Here is a 19,644-nt window from a genome sequence, read left to right as displayed (position 1 = left end):
TACCACTAAAGCCACCTGGGGAGAAGGCAATGGCAACCCACTCCAGTGTTCTTGCCTGGAAAATCCCATGGAAGGAGGAGCCTGGTAGGCTGCAGTCCATGGGGTTGCACAGAGTCGGACACGACTGAAGTGACGTAGCAGCAGCAGCAGCAGCAGCAGCAGCAGAGCCACCTGGGATAATCCTCAAATTTGTCTTGAATACGATTTTCCATATCTTTCTTAGATCCACTGATTAATCTTTTCTCAACACCTCTTTGAAACTGGGTATGACTACATAACTTGCTTCGTCACCGAAATGTGAGTGGCAAACCTTTTCTTCCCTATGTATCCATTTTGGGAGCATATTCCCAGTTCTTAGGGTATTCTTTCATTACCTTGTTTTGAACCAACCCCCTTATGAACACAGTGGCCATGTTGGTGTTAGGTGATCCCCTCCCCATGGCCTCAGGTAATTGACTCATGGCGGATGCCTGACTCAAATATCAACCCGATTGAGCTATCGGATCATCTTTTTGGGGAATGTCAAACTGTGGCAGAGAGACGCCAGGAGTCTTGAAATGAGACTTCTGTGTCACATTGCCTCCTTGGTCCACCATCTTAGGGTGCTGGGACTGTTACAGTAACCTTCTGACTGGTCTCTTTTTCTCCACCCTTGCCCCTACATTCTTACCTCCACACAGAGGACAGATATGTCCACACAGCAAATCAGATCATGTGTGTGCACGAGTGCGTGTGCTCAGTCCTGTCCAGCTCTTTGTGACCCTATGGGCTGTAACCTACCAGGCTCCTCTGTCCATGGGATTCTCCAGGCAAGAATACTGGAGTGGGTTGCCATTTCCTCCTTAAGAGGATTTTCCTGACCCAGGGATTGAAACTGCATCTCCTATTGCTGGATTGGCAAGCGGATTATTTTTACCACTAAGGCACCTGGGAAGCCCCAAATCAGATCGTCTCATGCCTCTAGTGAAAGCCCTTTGATGGCTTCCCATTGGTCTTGGAATAAAACCCAGAGTCCTTATTATCCTGGTCGATGAGGCATTTCACAGTCCCACCCTGCTAACTTCTCCATTTATATCTGTCTCCATGTACTCCAGTCACACCCGTCTCATTTCACTAGACTCCCCTCTGCCACGGGACCTTTGCATGTGGGATCTCAAGTCAGGTGGAGAAGTTCATGTTGGCCTATTTCATGCCAAGTCATAAAAGATTTTGCAAATACAGAGAATAATCTATTTAGTTTGTTACTCAGTTACTTATGACTGCCCAACAGATCATCCCAATACTTCACTGGCATACAATCAGAATATTGTTACCCTCATAGAATCTGTGAATCAGGAACTCAGATATGGCCTGACTCTGCAACATGTTGTCAGGAGACTGAGCTGGCTTGCCGGAAATGTGAGGTTGACTGGAACAACTGGTGGCTTCTACACTCACATTTCTGATGCCTGGGCTGGGATGAAGCTTGGCTCAGCTATGACTGTTAATTGGAGCATCTCTGTGGGGCCTCCCATTATGTTTGGACTTCCTCACAGCATGGCAGCTTCAGATAGCTCCACTTTCTACATGATGAGGACACCTGAGGGCTCCCACAGCAAATGTGTCAGCAAACAACTCGAAAGCCATGTTGCAAGGGAGTCTGAGCTATCCTGTCCTGCAGGATACTCCGAATGAGCACCACAGAAATGCAGCTTCATAAGAGACCTCAGCCAGCACTGCATGCAACAGAGACTCACCCAGCTGACCCACTGACCGGTGGGAAAGAATTAACTGCTGTCACTTTAAGCCATCATGTTTTGTCAACACAGCCCTTGAGAGCAGGGATCCTGTTGGGTTCATCACGACAGGCATTTACTAAAAGGATGAATGGACTCTTGTCAAGTTCATTGAGCCACACTGGTCTATGAGTTCTTAGCAACAGGCATGGTAAGCACTGGAAGCTAGGGTTGCAGAGGTGGGGCATGTGGGCTTGGATTCCAACTACTAGCCAATACAGCTCTCTTATGAAAATTGGACGAAAGGTCCCCACTCTGAGGAGACTAAATTCTAGAAAAAAGTGAGCCTGCTGGGGGGACATAGTCCCAGCGACACATGGCTTGGAGAGCAGACCATGGGCTCTATGCAAGCCCCACCTGCCTCCTTGGCCAAATGCCTTTATGCAGTGACCAAGGTGTACAAATATTCAAGGCTTCCCTGTTTTGCACCCTGCAGACATTCCTTCCTTCTTCCTTGGTAAGAGCACCCCAATTTTCTTACTGCAAGCCACAATGTCCTTCAGAGGAGGCCCATTGATTCCACAGCTGCAGGGAGCAATGATTTATTGAGCTGAAGCTAAGTCAACCCAGGGTCTAATTCACCATGCCTTATAAGGGGTCAGAGGGCATGCGACACCCTTCTGGTCAATGAGACCTGGGACCAGTTGCAGGGAGATTTGGAAGGTTTCCCACACTCTTCAAAGGGGACAGAGGATAAAAACAAACTTCTTTTTACTGCCTTGGAAAGAGGATATCTGTACAAAACCTGGGTATGTGGCAGCCCTCTTGGGACCAAAAGGAGCATATGGGAGCTGATTTAAGAGATTATGGAAGCTCAACAAGATGGATAGTACTGGGGTTGCTGATGACCTGTTGAGCTGCTGAATTAACCCTGGAGACCTGCCGTCTCTGCTCATGTTATGTGAGACTCATGAATATGTTATTTAAACAAGTTAGTTGGGACTTCTGTTGGGACTTCAGGCTTGCAGCCTGAAGCATTATGGTACAAGACGGAAGCCCCCCTGGAACATGTAACAATGTGCTCCTCACACCCCAGAACTGATCTTGGGGGAGTCCAAAAAGGAGAATGGGGTGCCAAGAACCAGCCAACATCAGTGCTTGAGGAGTGGGGACAGGTCAGCAGGGATCCCAATCCACTCTGGCAGGAAGGCTGCCTCTGGCTTAAAGACTTTGAGGAAGGGAGAGTCTGGGAGGGTGTAATTGGCTAGGTAGATGGTCTCTCCACCTGCGAGGTAGGCGGCCCAGATCCCAAACGTCCCAATGGTCATGATGGTGTGATTACACTGCGTGAGCAAGGCAAAATCCTTGGCGGGCGAGCCCTCATTGCCATTGCCGGCAAAGACCACGTCGCCACGGGAGGCATTGATGTTTTCCCGACACCAGGCCATGCCATTGCTGGAGACCACAAATATGGGGGCGCTGTAGCGAGCACGGAACCAGTCCAGGGCCTGCTCTAGGTATCGCCGGTCAGCCACCACACCCTTCCACACGTTGGGCATAACGTGGACGTAGTCCCCTCGGCGCACGTGCACCCCCACGTAGGTGCTCGGCCGGCTGCCATTCACCCGCAGACCCCGCAGGAAGTTCTGGGCCTCCTCACGCACGTGGGCGTGCAGGGTGAACTCCTGGAGGATCTCGGCGCGGAGGTGGTGGTAGAAGGTCCAGGAGCAGGGGTAGCCGGTGAGGCGCACGTACTCCCCCGGGATGTGGCGGTACTGCTCCTCCATCCAATCGTTCAGGTGGTAGTTTTTCCAGGGGACGCTCCTGGCCGTGGCGTCGTGCAGAACCGGGAGTGTGATTCGGAAGATGGGGGCCAGCGTGCTGTGCATCTGGGGCGGGATGAAGGCAGCGCGCCCATTCATCTTGGCCAGAGCGTACAGGGTGGCGTACTCCCCCATCTGGTTCCCCAGGCGGCCTATGGCGTTGATGGTCCACATGCCCTTCAGCTGGGGCCTCGGCTGGGGACGCGAGGGGGTCTCCGTAGTTGCTGGCTCCAGTGCCTCTAACTCCCACGCGAGTTGCATCTTCTCTAGCCTCTGATGAAGGTGAAATATGGTGGAAGCCGTGAAGACAAAGAGGATGAAGGGGGCCGTGGGGAAGAAGAAAAATGTCTGCGTGCTGAGCATGGCTGTCTGGGGAGGGAGAGCAGGGAACCGGTTAGCTGCGGGGAGGGAGGCCCTGAGGTTGTACATGAAGCTGGCGGCACAGCTGTGTTTGCAGACATTGTGGGCAATACGTGCCTGTGGATTGGCTCTACGTGTGCATGGACGTAAGTGTGAGTGCTCATGTACATGTATGCAGGTGCATCTCTGGAGTGTGTGTTACATGATTGTGTTTCCATTGGACTCACATGTGCATGTTTACACATGTATATGCACTGTGTGTATATACACCCATGGCATGTGTGTTTCCTGAGTATATATGGTATCTTTATATTGTGTACTTATGGTCTGTGAAATTGTGTGCATACGAACGTATGTTGTGTTGTATTGTATGGCTGTATATATAGAGGCACACATGATCACTGTATTTTTTTTACAAATTGAAGGTTTGCAACAACCCCAGATTGTCCGATGATGGTGAGCATTTTTTTAGCAATCACCTGTGTTTTAATTAAGTTGCGTACATTGGGTTTGTTTTTTAAGACATAAAGCTATTGCACACCTAATAGACTGCAGTATAGGGTAAATGCAACTTTCATATGCACTGGGAAAGCAAAACCACACCAACAACTTATGTGGCTGCAATATTTGCTTTATTGTTGTGGTTCTGGTACCAAACTCAAAATATCTGAGTGATATCTGTATTGTGTACATACTGAGTGTGTATTATATATGTGGTGTGAGGGTGGTTATGAACAAATACCACATGTGTATGTGAGCATATGCGTACACTATGCCTATACAAACTGTATGTTGAAATGTGGGTGTTTATTGACTGTGAGTATGCATGTGTGTGCATGCTCAGTCATGCCTGACTCTTTGTGACCCCTTGGACTGCAGCCCGCCAGGCTAGGAAATGGGAACAAAGACCCAACGTTCATACTATGAAACCACAGCAGGCGGTTTGGAAAGGGAGAGTACGGATTGGTGTGGCTGGACTTATCAGATGCAGGCTGGAGCACAAGGAGCCAGTAACCAGAGGATAGCTGAAGAGACATGCAGGCACCTCAAAGGAACTTCAACTACTGGTCAAGAGATCCCAGAAAGGACTTCCCTGGTGGTCCAGTGGTTAAGAATCTGCCTTGCAATGCAGAGGGCATGGGTTTGATCCCTAGTTCGGGAAGATCCCACATGCCGTGGGGCAACTAAGCCTGTGTCCCACAACTACCGAAGTCCAAGCTCTAGAGCCCATGCTCCAAAACAAGAGAAGCCAGCACGATGAGAAGCCCACGCATAACAACTGGAGAGTAGTCCCTGCTTGTTGCAACGAGAGAAATCTTCCATGCAGCAACAGAGACCCAGCACAGCCAAAAATTAAAAAGTAAAGAAAGAAAGAAAGAAATCCTTGAAAATCTGCTAATATTTGAACAACTATACAATGTGTTCTTTTCAACTCTGGTTACAACAAAAGTTAGTTCCAGGAGTAGGGTGGTTGCATCAGACGGACCTTCTGAAAATACATGGGACTCAATCTGGTATTGAGATAGGAGGGAAGAGGGCAGGACACACCCCTGAAGAATGACACAGACTTTGAGAAAAACAGGATGCAACAAGAACTGGTGAGAACCAATTTGGTCCAAGATGGCAGAAGATTCGACTTCCAGTAGACCTTGAGCCTCATTATATGCTCATTGGAATAATGAAGTGAAGTGAAGTCGCTCAGTCGTGTCCTACTCTTTGCGACCCGGTGGACTGTAGCCTACCAGGCTCCTCAATCCATGGAATTCTCCAGGCAAGAATACTGGAGTGGGTTGCCATTTCCTTCTCCAGGGGATCTTCCCGACCCAGGGATTGAACCTGGGTCTCCCGCATTACAGGCAGACGCTTTACTGTCTGAGCCACCAGGGAAGCTTATGCTAAATGACACACCCATGGGCGCTATGACAGTTTTGAGATTGAGTATATACAGTCAAAAAGTGGGCAGTGACCCCGTTCCTGGAACTCTCTCCCCCTTCTCCAAGATAGTGGGAATAATCTTTCCACTTCTCAGCCTGTGAAACATCCCAGCTTGTAAAGACTAACCACCCCATATCTCTGGGTGGCTCTCACTTTCTGAGATGGTCCGTACTCTGCCTAAAGGATGTGTGCGTGCATGCTAACTTGCTTCAGACGTATCCAACTCTTCGTGACCCCATGGACTGTAGCCCGCCAGGCTCCTCTGTCCAAGGGATTCTCCAGGCAAGAATCCTGGAGTGGGTTGCCATGCCCTCCTCCAGGGGATCTTCCCAACCCAGGGACTGAACCCATGTCTTATGTCTCCTGCATTGGCAGGTGGGTTCTTTACCATTCGTGCCACCTGGGAAGCCCATGAACTGTGTATCTCTCTGAATAAACTTGCTTTCACTTTTCTGTGGTTCGCTCTTGAATTCCTTCCCGTGGAAAGCCGAAGACCCTCAGCTGGTGGCCAGTCCCAGGGACCCACTGGAGACCTGGGACATGACCATCCTCTCATGCCGCATGCTCCTGCAACCTCATTCGAGGAGGTCCAGGGCACTGAGAATTCCCCATCCTGGATCATACACCTTGACTCGGTGGTTTGTAAAGAGAAGCAGTTAATTAAGCTGTTGGCTGAGATTATTTCAAACAAATCAAAGATGCCTCCCCCAAAGGATGAGACTTTGAAGGTACGGCTGCTGAACATTTAAAAAAGCAGCTGTAAGGAAAGAAGAGCAAGGAAAGGAATTGATTTTGACTCCCCATTTTGTGGCTAGAAGCCAGTAAGGATGTAATTAAGTAATGTCTTCATGGTGAACACCTTATCATTGCCAAGATCACATCTAGAAAGACTGATGGACTTTGTCCTTCCACAGTCTAGGCTGGGCCAACACACGTTGACCCAGGCAAAATCCTGGTCTGACCACTGTTTGAGCAGGTGTGGACTCTGAGTGAATGGGAATGCCAGTGTCTGAGAAGAGTCCTGGGAATGACGGCTTTCTGTTCTCTTTCAAAGACTTCCTTCTTCCTTCTCTGTGAACACAGAGTTCCCACCCAGGTTAAAGTACATCTCTTTCTCCTGAGCAAGCTTTAACCACAGCATATCCTGGAGGCTGTGCACCACAGTAGCTTAGAGATAGAAGTTTCTATTTGATTTGGTCTAGGGCTTGTGTCCCTGGGCCAGCTGCTGAACCAAGTGGCCATTAAGGGGGCTTCCCCTGCTGGCTCGGTGGATAAGAATCTTGCTGCCAATGCAGGGGACATGGGTTTGATCCCTGGTTCAGGAAGATCCCATGTGCCAAGGAGCAACTAAGCCCGTGTGCCGTAACTACTGAGCCTGAGCTCTAGAGCCTGTGCCCCACTACAAGTGAAGCCACTGTGGTGAGAAGCCCACGTACCTCAACTAGGGAGTAGCCTTCGCTCGCTGCACCTAGAGAAAACCTGCATGCAACAAGATTCAGTGCAGCCATGCAGCCATAAATAAATTAATATTTTAAAAACAGCCACTAAGAAGAGAACGTTGGGGTTAAATGAAGTTAGGTGTGGTCTGATTGAAGCTGGGAAGCTGCTAGAAGCCATGCAGATCCTTTTGGGTTTATTATGGCTGAGAAAAGTTATCACAGGACCTAATGAAGCCACAGCCTTGCTTCTGATTCATGTCACTGAAACCCTCTGAGTCCAGTAAGATTGCTGGAGGGTTCACTTTCCAGAAGAGACTCAGGCTTGTCAACTAGATGCCTGGATTTGAATCGAACCAACTCAGCTGGGGGTGTGGGCTCTTTGGGAATCCCCAGGTGTTGAACGCAGCCAGAAACAGATGTCTGAGTGGTACGACCTCCCTAGCCCCTTTTGCATTGAAAGAGAGGAGCTAGGGAGCCCGGGTTTACTGAGTAAGGTTCCTTTCAAAGGACTTCCCTGGTGGTCCAGTGGATAAGAATCCACCTACCAATGCAGGGAACACAGGTTCGATTCCTGGTCCGGGAAGATTCCACATATGGAGCCCATGCACCGCAACCACTGAGCTGGTGTTCTAGAAGCAATGCTCTGCAACAAGAGAAGCCACTGCAATGAGAAGCCCAGGTGCCACAGCGAAGAGTAGCTCCCTCTGCCCTTGCTGCAACTAGAGAAAGCCAGTGTGCAGCAACAAGGATCCAGCACTATCAAAAATGAGATTAATTTTTTAAAAGGTTCATTTCAAAGTTCAGCTTTTGCTCATGAGAGTCTCAGCCTCATTGCCCACAAGCTCCAGATAAGGCCACTGAACCTGAAGCCTTCAGTCAACGTTCTTGACTCAGTAACCACATCTCTCTGTGGTTAGGTGTACACCCTCCAGCTGCAGGCTATTGATCTCAGGCTCCTAAAGTCATTAGCTGTGATTCTGGACAAGTGGCTTCACTTCTCTGAGGATGAAAACAGTCCCTGGCACATATACACATGCGGTACATTTTTTATATGATCACATACGAAGCAAAACGTGCTGTTCCATGTGGGCTCTGGGCAAGCGACCAGTGGGTTTCCACTTTTCCTATTGGTTGTGTGTGTGTTTGCATAGTAAGTCGCTTCAGTCGTGTCCAACTCTTTGCAACCTTATGGACTGTAGCCCACCAGGCTCCTCTGTCCATGGGATTCTCCAGGCAAGACTACTGGCACGGGTTGCCATGCCCTCCTCCAGGGGATCATCTGAACCCAGGGGTCGAACCCACGTCTCTTGCATCTCTTGCACTGGCAGGCGGGTTCTTTACCACTAGCGCCGCCTGGGAAGCCCCTTTGGGTGCAGGAGTCATGGTCAAATCTAGCATTTAGACCACAGATCACACACAGCATTGGGAGAAGTCAGACATGACTGTGAGGAGGGCAGCCCTAGAGGAGGAATCAGTCTCATCAGAGGCTGGGAATTCTGAGACCAACAAAGTAGCTGCATTGGTCAGATACAGACACAATGGATGGAGCTGACTCTGGGGGCTGTTATTCCAGAGAGTGAGTGAGTGTGTCTGTGATTCACTTGCCATGATTGAAGTTTGATTTAAAAAAAAAAAAGAGTTGAAGACTTCCCTGGGGGTCCAATGGTTAAGAATCCACCTGCCAGCGCAGAGGACACGGGTTTGATTCTGTGTCGGGGAAGATTTCACATGCCACGTGCAACTCAGCTTGTGCACCACGTTGCTGTAGAGCCCAGGAACCGAAACAAGAGAAGCCAACGCAATGAGAAGCCTTACACCCCAGGGAAAAGTCGCCTTTGCTTACCGCAACTAGAGAAAGCCTAGGAGCATCAAGGAAGACCCAGAGGCAACAACAACAAAAAAAGCCATGGGGAGGGGAGGAGACTCGGAAAGCAGGCCCGCCCCGTACCCCTCCCCCGTGTGGGTCCTCGGGGGTGCGCTCCGCAGGGAAAAACCTGGCAGCTGGAGTCCTGGGCAAAGTCATGATCCAAGGCAAGTGGGAGGAGCCTGCCTTTTCCTCCAGCCCTCTGAGGTCAGGAAGTCCATCTCTTTATCTGCCCTCCGTCCTTACAGCTGCATCACACCCTTCAGGGAGGGATGAGAGGGGGGACCCCTGGGGGGGGTCATCCCGTTGGGGGTTGCGGTAGGATAGGAACTGAAAGGAACCCCAACTTTGCAGGGGGAATCCAGCCTCCAGGTCCCTCAGAAAAGCGAGATCGCCAAAATCTGCCCATGACTCCTTTTAAATGTTCTCGTTCTCGTCCACGCCTCTCTGTCCCAGGCCTGGCCTCATCCACTCCGCTCTGGAAGTCTGGCCGCAGCCTCCCCTCCTCGCCTGCATCTGTCCTCACACCAGAGCTCACCCTGTAATTTGCATGTCCGGCTCCGTTAGCTCCGAAAGCCCCGCCCCTTCCTGCCTCCTCCCCCAGGTCGGCTTGGGTACCCACCTCAGTGCCCGCCCAGCCGCAGGACGCCCTCCACGCTTACGCTGGGCGTGGGCAGCTTCGCCGCATTCACACCTCTCCTGAAATTCACCCCATGATCACAACGCTGGGAAAGAGCTTAAGACAAACATGTGAGGCTACCGTTTTGATATCCTCGACTTTAGGTCCAGCCTAGAATGGGAGCGCGGACTCAGGATGGAGCTAGGGAGCCGGGGATACGGCCACCTCCCGGGCGAGGGCGGGGCCGCAACCCGGGGTCTCCGACCAGAGTCTTGCCCCCTGTGCCTCCCGGAGGGTCACTGCGGCCCGTCCTGGCCGTTCATTCTCAGGTTGCTTTCTGGAAAACAGGTGACAGGAGGGAGGGAGGGAAGCGGCAGGTAGCCTTGAGTGGGGAAGGGAGAGCGGGGGTGATGGAGGGGATGGGGGCTCTGAAGGAGTCTTTGGGCCTAGAAAAGAAAACAACAAAGACCTTACTGAATCGGAGAAAACAAAACTGAACTTTAGGTCCCGCCCTTTATGCTCCAGGCCGGTTGTATCTATCTGGGGCGTATCGCCCTGTGTTCAGAAACCTTCCATCCCCTACATCTGCCAGAGACTTATCACCCCCTGCCCAACTACAAATGCCATCTCAACTAAAGAATACCCAAAACATCCCACCTGACCAACGTTTCCCTTATGGCTTCCACAAACCTCCCTTTAAATATGAAGCCTCCCTGATCCCTCTTGCGCTCTGCCTGGTCGTTAGGCCGACTGTCGCCCCTCCTTGCCTGAATAAAGGTAACCCACTTCCATTGAGGTCATCTCTCCTTCTTTTCTGCCTCCGCCCGAACTATACCTTACAGGGTCAAGTATCAGATCTGCCAGCAAGGGAGGTGAAGGGAGCTGAGGAGGGCGGCCGGCTTGGGGACGGACGGGAAGATCAGGCAGCCGGCGTGCTGGGGCAGGGGTGGTGGGTGCCCAGTTTGCCGAGGCCCCGAGGTGGGGGTGCAGCCCAGAGGGGATCGGAGGTCAAGGAGTGGAGAGCCCGAGTCTCCACTTGCCGCTGGATCCCTGAGATCAAGTCTCGAGTGTGTGTGTGTGTGTGTGTGTGTGTGTGTGTGCGCGCGCGCGCGCGCGCGCGTGTGTGTGTGTGTGTGTGTGTGTGTGTGTGTGTCCGCGCGCGCGGGCGGAGAGAACTCCCTGACTCCATATCTTACCTGGTCGTGGCTGGACGTAAGGTGGCTCTCTCAGCAGCTCAGCGCACACCCTTCCCTCGGGGTCGGCCCCTCTATCAGAATCGCCCCGAACCTTCCAGTACCTGTGGCCGAAAACCCCGCCCAGGATTTACTCTGCCTTCCGGAGGCTCTGGGAGGCGGGTTGGCGGGGGCGGGTGAGTGGCCGTGACAGGTGAGGCCGGAGCCCCTCCCTTCTCCCGGGGTGTGGCAGGACACGGGGCGGGAGGCAGCCTGGAGGAGGGGGATAGGTCCTGCTGGGCCCGGGCCGCCGCCTCTCAGCGTCCTAAGTTCATTTATTTTGGCAACCAACTATTAGCACTTACCTGGCCTACCGACCTCATCCCATCTGCACAGCAATTCTCTCTCAAGGTACAGCGAGGAACAACCCTAGAATCACAGAGGTGAAGTAGCTTGCCCACGCCGCAGGGCCAGAAAGTCAGAGAAGCTGGAATGTGAAGCCAGGCAGGCCAGAACCTTGGGAAACACCTGGTAGGTAGCAACTCTTCTCAGTTTCCCTTGTTTCAAAAGATTCCTGACGATTGTTGGTGTGCTGCTGCTGCTGCTGCTGCTGCTAAGTTGCTTCAGTCGTGTCCGACTCTGTGAGACCCCATAGACGGCAGCCTGCGAGGCTCCCCCATCCCTGGGATTCTCCAGGCAAGAAAACTGGAGTGGGTTGCCATTTCCTTCTCCAAAGCATGAAAGCGAAAAGTGAAAGTGAAGTCGCTTAGTCATGTCCGACTCTTAGCGGCCCCATGGACTACAGCCTACCAGGCTCCTCCGTCCATGGGATTTTCCAGGCAAGAGTACCGGAGTGGTTACCAGTGCCTTCTCCGGATTGTTGGTATATTCTGGGTCCAATCCTGAATATTTATTGGAAGGACTGATGCTGAAGCTGAAGCCCCTGAAGAGCCGACTCATTGGAAAAGACCCTGATGCTGGGAAAGATTGAGGGCAAAAGGAGAAGGGGGCAACAGAGGATGAGATGGTTGGATGACATCACCGACTCAATGGACATGAATTTGAGCAAGCTCCAGGAGATGGTGATGGACAGGGGAGCCTGGTGTGCTGCAGTCCATGAACTTGCAAAGAGTCGGATGCAACTGAGTGACTGAGATTAGTTAGATATTATTAGTTATTTTCTCGTATCTAGAAAAGCACTAAATGCCTTCACGGTGATATCTGCTCCTTGCTGACTAGCAGAAGACCTTTTGTAAGATAAGTGCTTCATTGCATGAACCCCCCTTCACCAAAATCACATATAGTGGCCTTTCCTTGCTACCTCTTTGGAGCAGGTTCTCAGAGCTATCTGAGGTGCTGTCTCCCAGACTGCAGTGTCCATTTTGGCCCAAGTAAAACGTAACTCGCAACTCTCATGCTGTGCATCTTTTGAAAGTTGACAGCAGGAACCCCCTTCCCCCGTCATTTTAGCAGAGCTGTATTGTAATTAACTTTAAAAAAAAAGTACTTATGTTTTGGCCTCATTGGGTCTTCATTGCTGTGAGGCTTTTCTCTGGTTGCGGCGAGCAGGCTTCTCATTGCGGTGGCTTCTCTTGCTGTGGAGCACAGGGCACGCAGTTTCAGCAGCTACAGCACGTGGGTTCAGTAGTTGTGGCACACGGGCCTAGTTTCTCCGCAGTATGTGGGATCCTCTTAGACCAGGGATTGAATCCATGTCCCCTGCATCGTTTACCACTGAGCCACCAGGGAAGCCCATAACTGGTAATGTCAGACGGTGCTTGTCTCTGGCTGCCAAACTCAGGCACAAGATTGATGAAGAATTTAACTGGTGGGGGGAGGGCGCGCGGTGAGGCGGGCATCACCAGAGCCCCCAGCAGTCCCAAAACACTGAAAGAGGGACCAGCAGTGCCCCCACTGCCCATCAGGTGACAGGAGGTCCCTTCACTATCTACCAATGTCCCTCCTCAGCTTTCCCCTGCTTAAAAAAAAAAAAAAAGGAAGCTGAATCCGATCAGGCCTCTCAATGTAATCAGCCGTTTTCAGGAAAGAGAAGGATAAAATTGCCAGTAAATCAACACCATGAGGACAAGGTCGGCCAAGTCCAGGAACTGAATCACTGGCTACAGGACGAATGACCTTGTTTCCCCAAAGAGCCAGTGACGTGAAAAAAAGCAGCAGGGGGCTTATACTACATGCAAAATAGATGTGAGACTCAGAAGCGGATTTTTTTCAGCTGTATGAATGTCCACAGGTTGTTGAGAAATCATGGGTGGGCAGGATAATTCTTCACTGTGTTAACTTTTAGCAATCCTGATCCCTCAGTGCTCCGTCCGCTGCTGTCGAAAAATAACTGTGACAACACAGAACGCCCTCATATGTTCCCCAAATGGCCCCTGAGGGACAGTGCTCCTGATCTGAGAACTTTAACTCTTCTCTTCTCCTGTCTCAGGAACTAGGGTGCACTGGTAAACACTTAACAACCAGCTCCCTGGAGAAGAAAACCCTGCATTTTATCGATTTCCATGGTGTAAAGAGTCTCACCATGACTAACAGCTTCATAGGGTGTGATTTTCTGTATGAAACGAACAGATCAGGCAAATCAGGAAAGACGGAAAGTGGTTGCCAAGGGCTGAGGGGACGGAGGGAATAGGGAGTGCTTGTGATGGAGTTCTTTCTGAGGGAAATGTTCAGGAATTTGATACGGGTGATGGTTGTACAAGATTCTGAGTGCGCTAAAAAATCACTGTGCCGTATACTTCCAAGTGGCAAACTGATTTTTGCTGTAGTCAGCCTGTTATAGCGAAACGAAGCCAGACTCTGTGGCGGGGCTCCGGGGCACAAAAGCCTTTCTGTGACCCTTTCCTTGAATTCCAAAGGGCAGGTTCGAACAGTTGCCAACACGGGAAGGGAGGGCCAGTCAAGAAACAGTGCTGGGACTTCCCTAGTGGTCCAGGGGCTAAGACGCTGTGTTCTCAGTGTATACAGGGGGCTGGGGTTAATTGCTGGCCTAGAAACTAGATCCCACATGCTGCAACTAAGAGTTCACATGCCTCAATTAAGAGCCTGCATGCCACTACTATGGTTCAGAAGGTAAAGAGCCCGCTCCCCAAAGCAGGAGACACAAAAGACACAGGTTCGATACCTGGATCGGGAAGATCCTCTGGAGAAGGAAATGACTTCCTACTTCAGTATTCTTGCCTGGAGAATCCCATGGACAGAGAGGCCTGGCGGGCTACAGTCCATGGCGTCGCACAGTTGGACACCACTGAATGCGTGCATGTGCACGCATGCGCACACGCGCACGCGCGCGCACACACACACACACACAACTAAAGATCCTACATGCCACATCAAAGACCTGGTGCAGTCAAAAAAAATAGATATTTATTTTGAAAATTCTCATTATTAAGAAAAATAAAAAGAAACATTAGTGTGGACTTGGGGCAGGGTCCTGGTTCTCCTTCAAAGGATAACATTATCTCTGAGATCTTCTGCAGAACTAAAACCCCACCAAATGCTGTTTTCAACGCGTTGGCATTCTTGGGCATCTTTACCTCACCTTCCCAGGCTTCCTCATTCCATCTGTAAACATATCATGGTGCTCCTCAGACTGATGAGAATATTTTTAAAATATGTAACAAGCACCTTGCTGTTACTACATCTAAATATTAACAGTCATCTCTGAATACCACGTAATACCCAGCCTACATTATAATTTCCTGGATGATCTCAAAGCTGTCTTTTTCCTTTGAATCACCACCAGCTACATCCTCATGCAAAAGTGAAAATGCCCTGGTCTCTGCCCCAGAGCCCACCTGTAATGGCACACTGTGCTTTTAAAAAATTTTTAATCTTAGTTCTGCAACCAGGGATGGAACCTGTCTCCTGGCAGTGGAAGCACACAGTCCTAACCACTGGACCACAAGGGAATTCCCAGCACCCTTTGCTGTATGTGTGATGATGGCTGATGGCTGATCCTCACTGTATAACACCACGTTGAGCAGTACCTGAAGGCCTCTGTTCACTCGGCCCTGCCTAGAATGTACTTCACAGGATAACTTAGAGGACACACGGGAAAATGCACACCTTCTGGCCACAGGACGCTGATTTCAGTCTCAGTTGCTGTGTGACCCTGGACAAGCAACATCCCCTCTCTGAGGGTTAAAACAGTGCCTGACCAGGGACTTCCCAGGTGGTCCAGTGGTTAAGATGCTGGGGACACGGGCTGGAGTCCTGATCAGGGAACTAACATCCCACATGCCGTGGAGCAACTCAGCCCCGCGTCGCAGCAAGAGAATCCACATCCCGCAACTAAGACCCAGAAACAACTATTTTTTAAAAAAAGAAACAAGGATAATTTCTTAAAATAAGTTAAAAACAAACATGATGCCTAGCCAAAGAACTACATATTATAGGAAATGTCCAGAAAAAGCAAATCCACAGACACAGAAAGCAGGTTGGTGGTTGCCGAGGGCCAGGGTGCTGAAGTGGAAGTGAGGTGGCTTCTCTTTCATTGGCCACGAGGAAGGAGCCTTATCTGGAGCTTGTAAGCGATAAGGCTGAATCTCCTGAGCCCCAGCGGAGCCTCAAATGAATCTTGTTCAACAGACCCAGACTCCCTGGCTCCTTTCAGTCCAAGAAGGCCCGAGAGGGTTGTCCCACCCAGGACACTTTCTGGTTGGACTCAAATCAACACGTGGGGAGGACCCAAGGGACCCCCAACCCCACCCCCGCCCCAGCTGGGTTGGTTTGGTTCCGGTCCAGGCATCCAGCTGACAAGTGCAAGTCTCTTCCGTTAAGATAATGCTCACATGATGTTAATGGGCTCTGAGCATTTCGGGGACTTATTTATAAGCTGTAGGTCATCCCTGGGCCACACCTGTATAGCCTCTGGCAGCTTCCTAGGTTCAGCCAGGCCCCACCCTGCTGGACTCAGCCCCACTGTCCTCTTAATGGCCCCTGGCTTCCAGGCTCTGAGCAGGAAACCTAGATCCTGGGTCAGGGCATCCGGGGACTTGCCAGCTGTAATCGGCTTGTGTCCTAAGCCAGGAACTCAGTGCTGAGCCAGCGCTTGTTCAGCCCATTCAGTCAATATTCAATTATCACTGCTATTTGTTTTACAGGGTTATTAGAACAGCATACTGGAAATGGGGTGGCTTAAAACAATAGGAAATTATTCTCTCATGGCTTTGGACACTAAAAGCCAATCTCTGCCTCTGTCATCCCGGCTTTCATGTTGGAGTAAGGGACCACCCTACTTCACTGTGCGTGTGTGTGACTCTTTGCGACCCATGGACAGGAATTCTCCAGGCAAGAATACTGGAGCCGGTTGCCATGCCCTCCCTGTTCCAGGGGATCTTCCCAACCCAGGGATCAAACTCATGTCTCCTGCATTGGAAGGCAGAGTCTTCGCCACTGAGCCACCAGGGAAGCCCTCATCTTAACTCATTACATGTGTAAAGACCCTTTTCCCAAATATCACATCCTGAAGTACTGGGGGTTAGGATTTCAACCCATCTTTTAAGGGGACACAATTCACATTTCAACTCCTAACAAACACATAGGATGTGCTGATGCTGTCTGGAGTGCTGGGCTGTGAGAGCTCTGCCTTCAGAGACCCTAAGTAGTCCCCCTGTTCCGGTATCCTTGTGTCCCCTCTGGCAAGGAGCAGGGGGAAGGTGTTGAAGGGTTTGCAAACCCACTAAGGACCTAGGTTGATTCAGTTGTGTCCAGCTCTTTGAGATCCCATGGACTGTAGCCGACCAGACTCCTCTCTGTTCATGGGATTTTCCAGGCAAGAGTACTGGAGTGGGGTGCCATTGCCTTCTCCCATGGCAACCCACTCCAGTACTTTTGCCTGGAGAATCCCATGGATGGAGGAGCCTGGTCAGCGGCAGTCCATGGGGTCACTAAGAGTCAGACATGACTGAGCGACTTCACTTTCACTTTTCACTTTCATGCATTGGAGAAGGAAATGGCAACCCACTCCAGTGTTCTTGCCTGGAGAATCCCAGGGACGGGGGAGCCTGGCGGGCTGCCGTCTATGGGGTTGCACAGAGTCGGACACGACTGCAGCGACTTAGCAGCAGCAGTAGCAGCAGCAGCAGGGTTGCCATGTCCTCCTCTAGGGGATCTTCCTGACCCCGGGATTGAACCCTCACGATAAGTCTCCTGCATTGGCAGTTGGGTACTTTACCACTTAGTGCCACCTAGGAAGCTCTAAAAACCCACTAAGGAGCTTAGTGAATATTTCTTGAATGAATTAGTGTAATTTATTATTAGCAGCCTGGAGAAGGAAATGGCAACCCACTCCAGTACTCTTGCCTGGAAAATGCCATGGACAGAAGAGCTTTGTAGGCTACAGTTCATGAGGTCGCAGAGTCGGACACGACCGAGCGACTTCTTTTCAGAATAACTTCAGAGTGTTAGCAGCTGGCCCAGTTCCTGCTTTGGCCCTGATAAAATAAAAGTTGACTTCCTCTTCCAAGTAAGGCATTTCAAACACAGAGAAGGACCTGGGTCCCCTGAGTGTCCAGATTAAACAGAGCTCAGCCCAGCATGCGGGCTTCCCTGGTGGCTGAGACAGTAAAAGAATCTGCCTGGAATGTGGGAGACCTGGATTCCATTCCTCAGTTGGGAAAATCCCCTGGAGAAGGAAATGGCAACCCATTCCAGTATTCTTGCCTGGAGAATTCCATGGACAGAGAGCCTGGTGGACAACAGTCCACGGGGTTGCAAAGAGTAGACGTGACTGGGTGACTAATACTTCACTTCAGAACAGTCTATGGTGTTACTCCACTCAGTGCTCGGAAGCCAGCCCATGCCTGTTCTGTCCACTGGCAGGACCCTTCCTCCGTGGAGACCTCCTGGGAGGTCTTCTCCCAGCACCTAAAGGTCCCCAGGATGTGCAAGAAAAGACGTGCAGGAAAACAGCACCCTGCTTCCCACCCATGGGTGCTATGACAGCTTCGCACAGACTTCACCTCCATCCTCCAAGTCAGGTCTGCAAGAAATGTCACCTCTCTTCATTATTTTCTGTAAACCAACCTGATTTTGACTGAGATGGTACAACTCCCCTGGAATGTACCTGCGGGGAGCTGTTACCACCACCTCTAGGTCAGCTGGGATTCATCTGGGAGAATATATACGCCAACTTCAGTCTCTTTCCTCTTCTGATTTCTGGATGGATCTCAGAGTATAAAGACCCCGGCTTCCTCTTTCCTCTTCTGATATCTGGACTGTGATCTCACTGGTCCAAACCAACAGGAAGGCGTACGGCAGGGGAGCCCGCAGATCCTGTGTTGGTCAGTTCCAGGCTGCATAACAAACATGCCACAGCCTGTGTGTCTTAAACGACAGAAATTTCTTCCTCCCAGTTCTGAGAGCTGAGAAACTCAAGGCCTGCTTTTTGTGTTCCCAGTGAGAGTCCACTCTAATAAATATATTTGTTAGATGAATGGTGTTGGAGAAGACTCTTGAGAGTCCCTTGGACTGCAAGGAGATCCAATCTGTCTGTCCTAAAGGAGATCAGTCCTGAATATTCATTGGAAGGACTGACGCTGAAGCTGAAACTCCAATACTTTGGCCAATTTATGTGAAGAACTGACTCACTGGAAAGGACCCTGATGCTGGGAAAGATTGAGGGCAAGAGGAGAAGGGGATGACAGAGGATGAGATGCTTGGATGGCATCACCGACTCAAAGGACATGAGAGTTTGAGTCAACTCCGGGAGTTGGTGATGGACAGGGAGGCCCGGCGTGCAGCAGTCCATGGGGTGCCAAAGAGTCGGACATGACTGATCGACTGAACTGAACTGATTTTGGCAGCTGGCCAACTTGCCGGTTGCCCTTATAAAAATAAAAGTTGGGGGCTTCCCTGGTGGCTCACTGGTGAAGAATCTGCCTGCCAGTGCAGGAGACAGGGGATCGAGCCCCGGTCCAGGAAGATCCCACATGCCTGTGCAACACAACGATTGAGCCCAAGAGCTACAATTGCGGAGCCCATGGGCGTCAACTACTGAGGCCTGTGTGCCCTAGGAGCCCGTGCTCCCCATGAGAGAAGCCACCACAGTGAGAGGCCTGCAAACAGCAGCTAGAGAGTAGCCCCCACCCATTGCAACTAGAGAGAAACCTGCACAGCAAGGACGAAGACCCAGCCCACCCAAAAATAAATAAAAAATTTTAAAAACTGTAGGAAAAAAAAAGTTAGCAGAGACAGACATGTCTCTCACTTCTCTTATAAGGGCACCAATCCTATTTATGAAGGCCTCCTCCTTACAACATAATTCTTCCAATACCTCCCAAGGGCCCACCTCCAAATACCAACGCGCTGGAGATTCAGGCTTCAGCATCTGAATTGGGGGTGGGAGATGAACACAAGCATTCAGGCCGCAGCTGATGACATCAGACAGCCTCCCAGGGCGCGGGGCAGGGTGGGGAACACTGGGGATGAGATCTGGACCGGCAACAGGAAGAGGGGAGTACTTCACTGAGACGTGCTGTGCGGCTGCCATCCACCGCTGTGCTTGGGCGCCGCCACACTTGACAGAGAGCCAGGAGCCAGCTATCAGTTTCCTCTAGCCTTCTGGCCCGAGTCTCTCCCACAGAGTTAACGTGGGGGAAAGATCCCGGCTCAGGCAAATCATCCTGAGGAGAAGGGGCTGGCCCTGAGAGAATGGAGGGAAAGAGAGAAAGGGAGAAAAACCCATCTGACTCTGG

At 50.9% G+C, this 19,644-nt stretch overlaps 1 protein-coding gene across 1 annotated transcript; it reads right to left on the bottom strand.

Moving 5' to 3' along the window:
- Positions 1-2,627: 2,627 nt before the first annotated feature.
- On the bottom strand, positions 2,628-3,901 carry LOC138096536 (galactoside alpha-(1,2)-fucosyltransferase 2). Its single transcript, XM_068992777.1, has one exon. It carries the CDS (start codon positions 3,899-3,901, stop codon positions 2,867-2,869), a length of 1,035 nt encoding a protein of 344 aa, XP_068848878.1. The 3' UTR covers positions 2,628-2,866.
- Positions 3,902-19,644: the final 15,743 nt, after the last annotated feature.

Source organism: Capricornis sumatraensis, chromosome 20 (assembly GCF_032405125.1).
Source record: "Capricornis sumatraensis isolate serow.1 chromosome 20, serow.2, whole genome shotgun sequence".
NCBI lineage: Eukaryota > Metazoa > Chordata > Mammalia > Artiodactyla > Bovidae > Capricornis > Capricornis sumatraensis.
This window is presented reverse-complemented; position numbering and strand designations above follow the sequence as displayed.

Coding starts and splice junctions, on each gene's coding strand:
- LOC138096536 (XM_068992777.1), bottom strand. CDS start 3,901: ATGCTCAGCACGCAGACATTTTTCTTCTTCCCCACGGCCCCCTTCATC.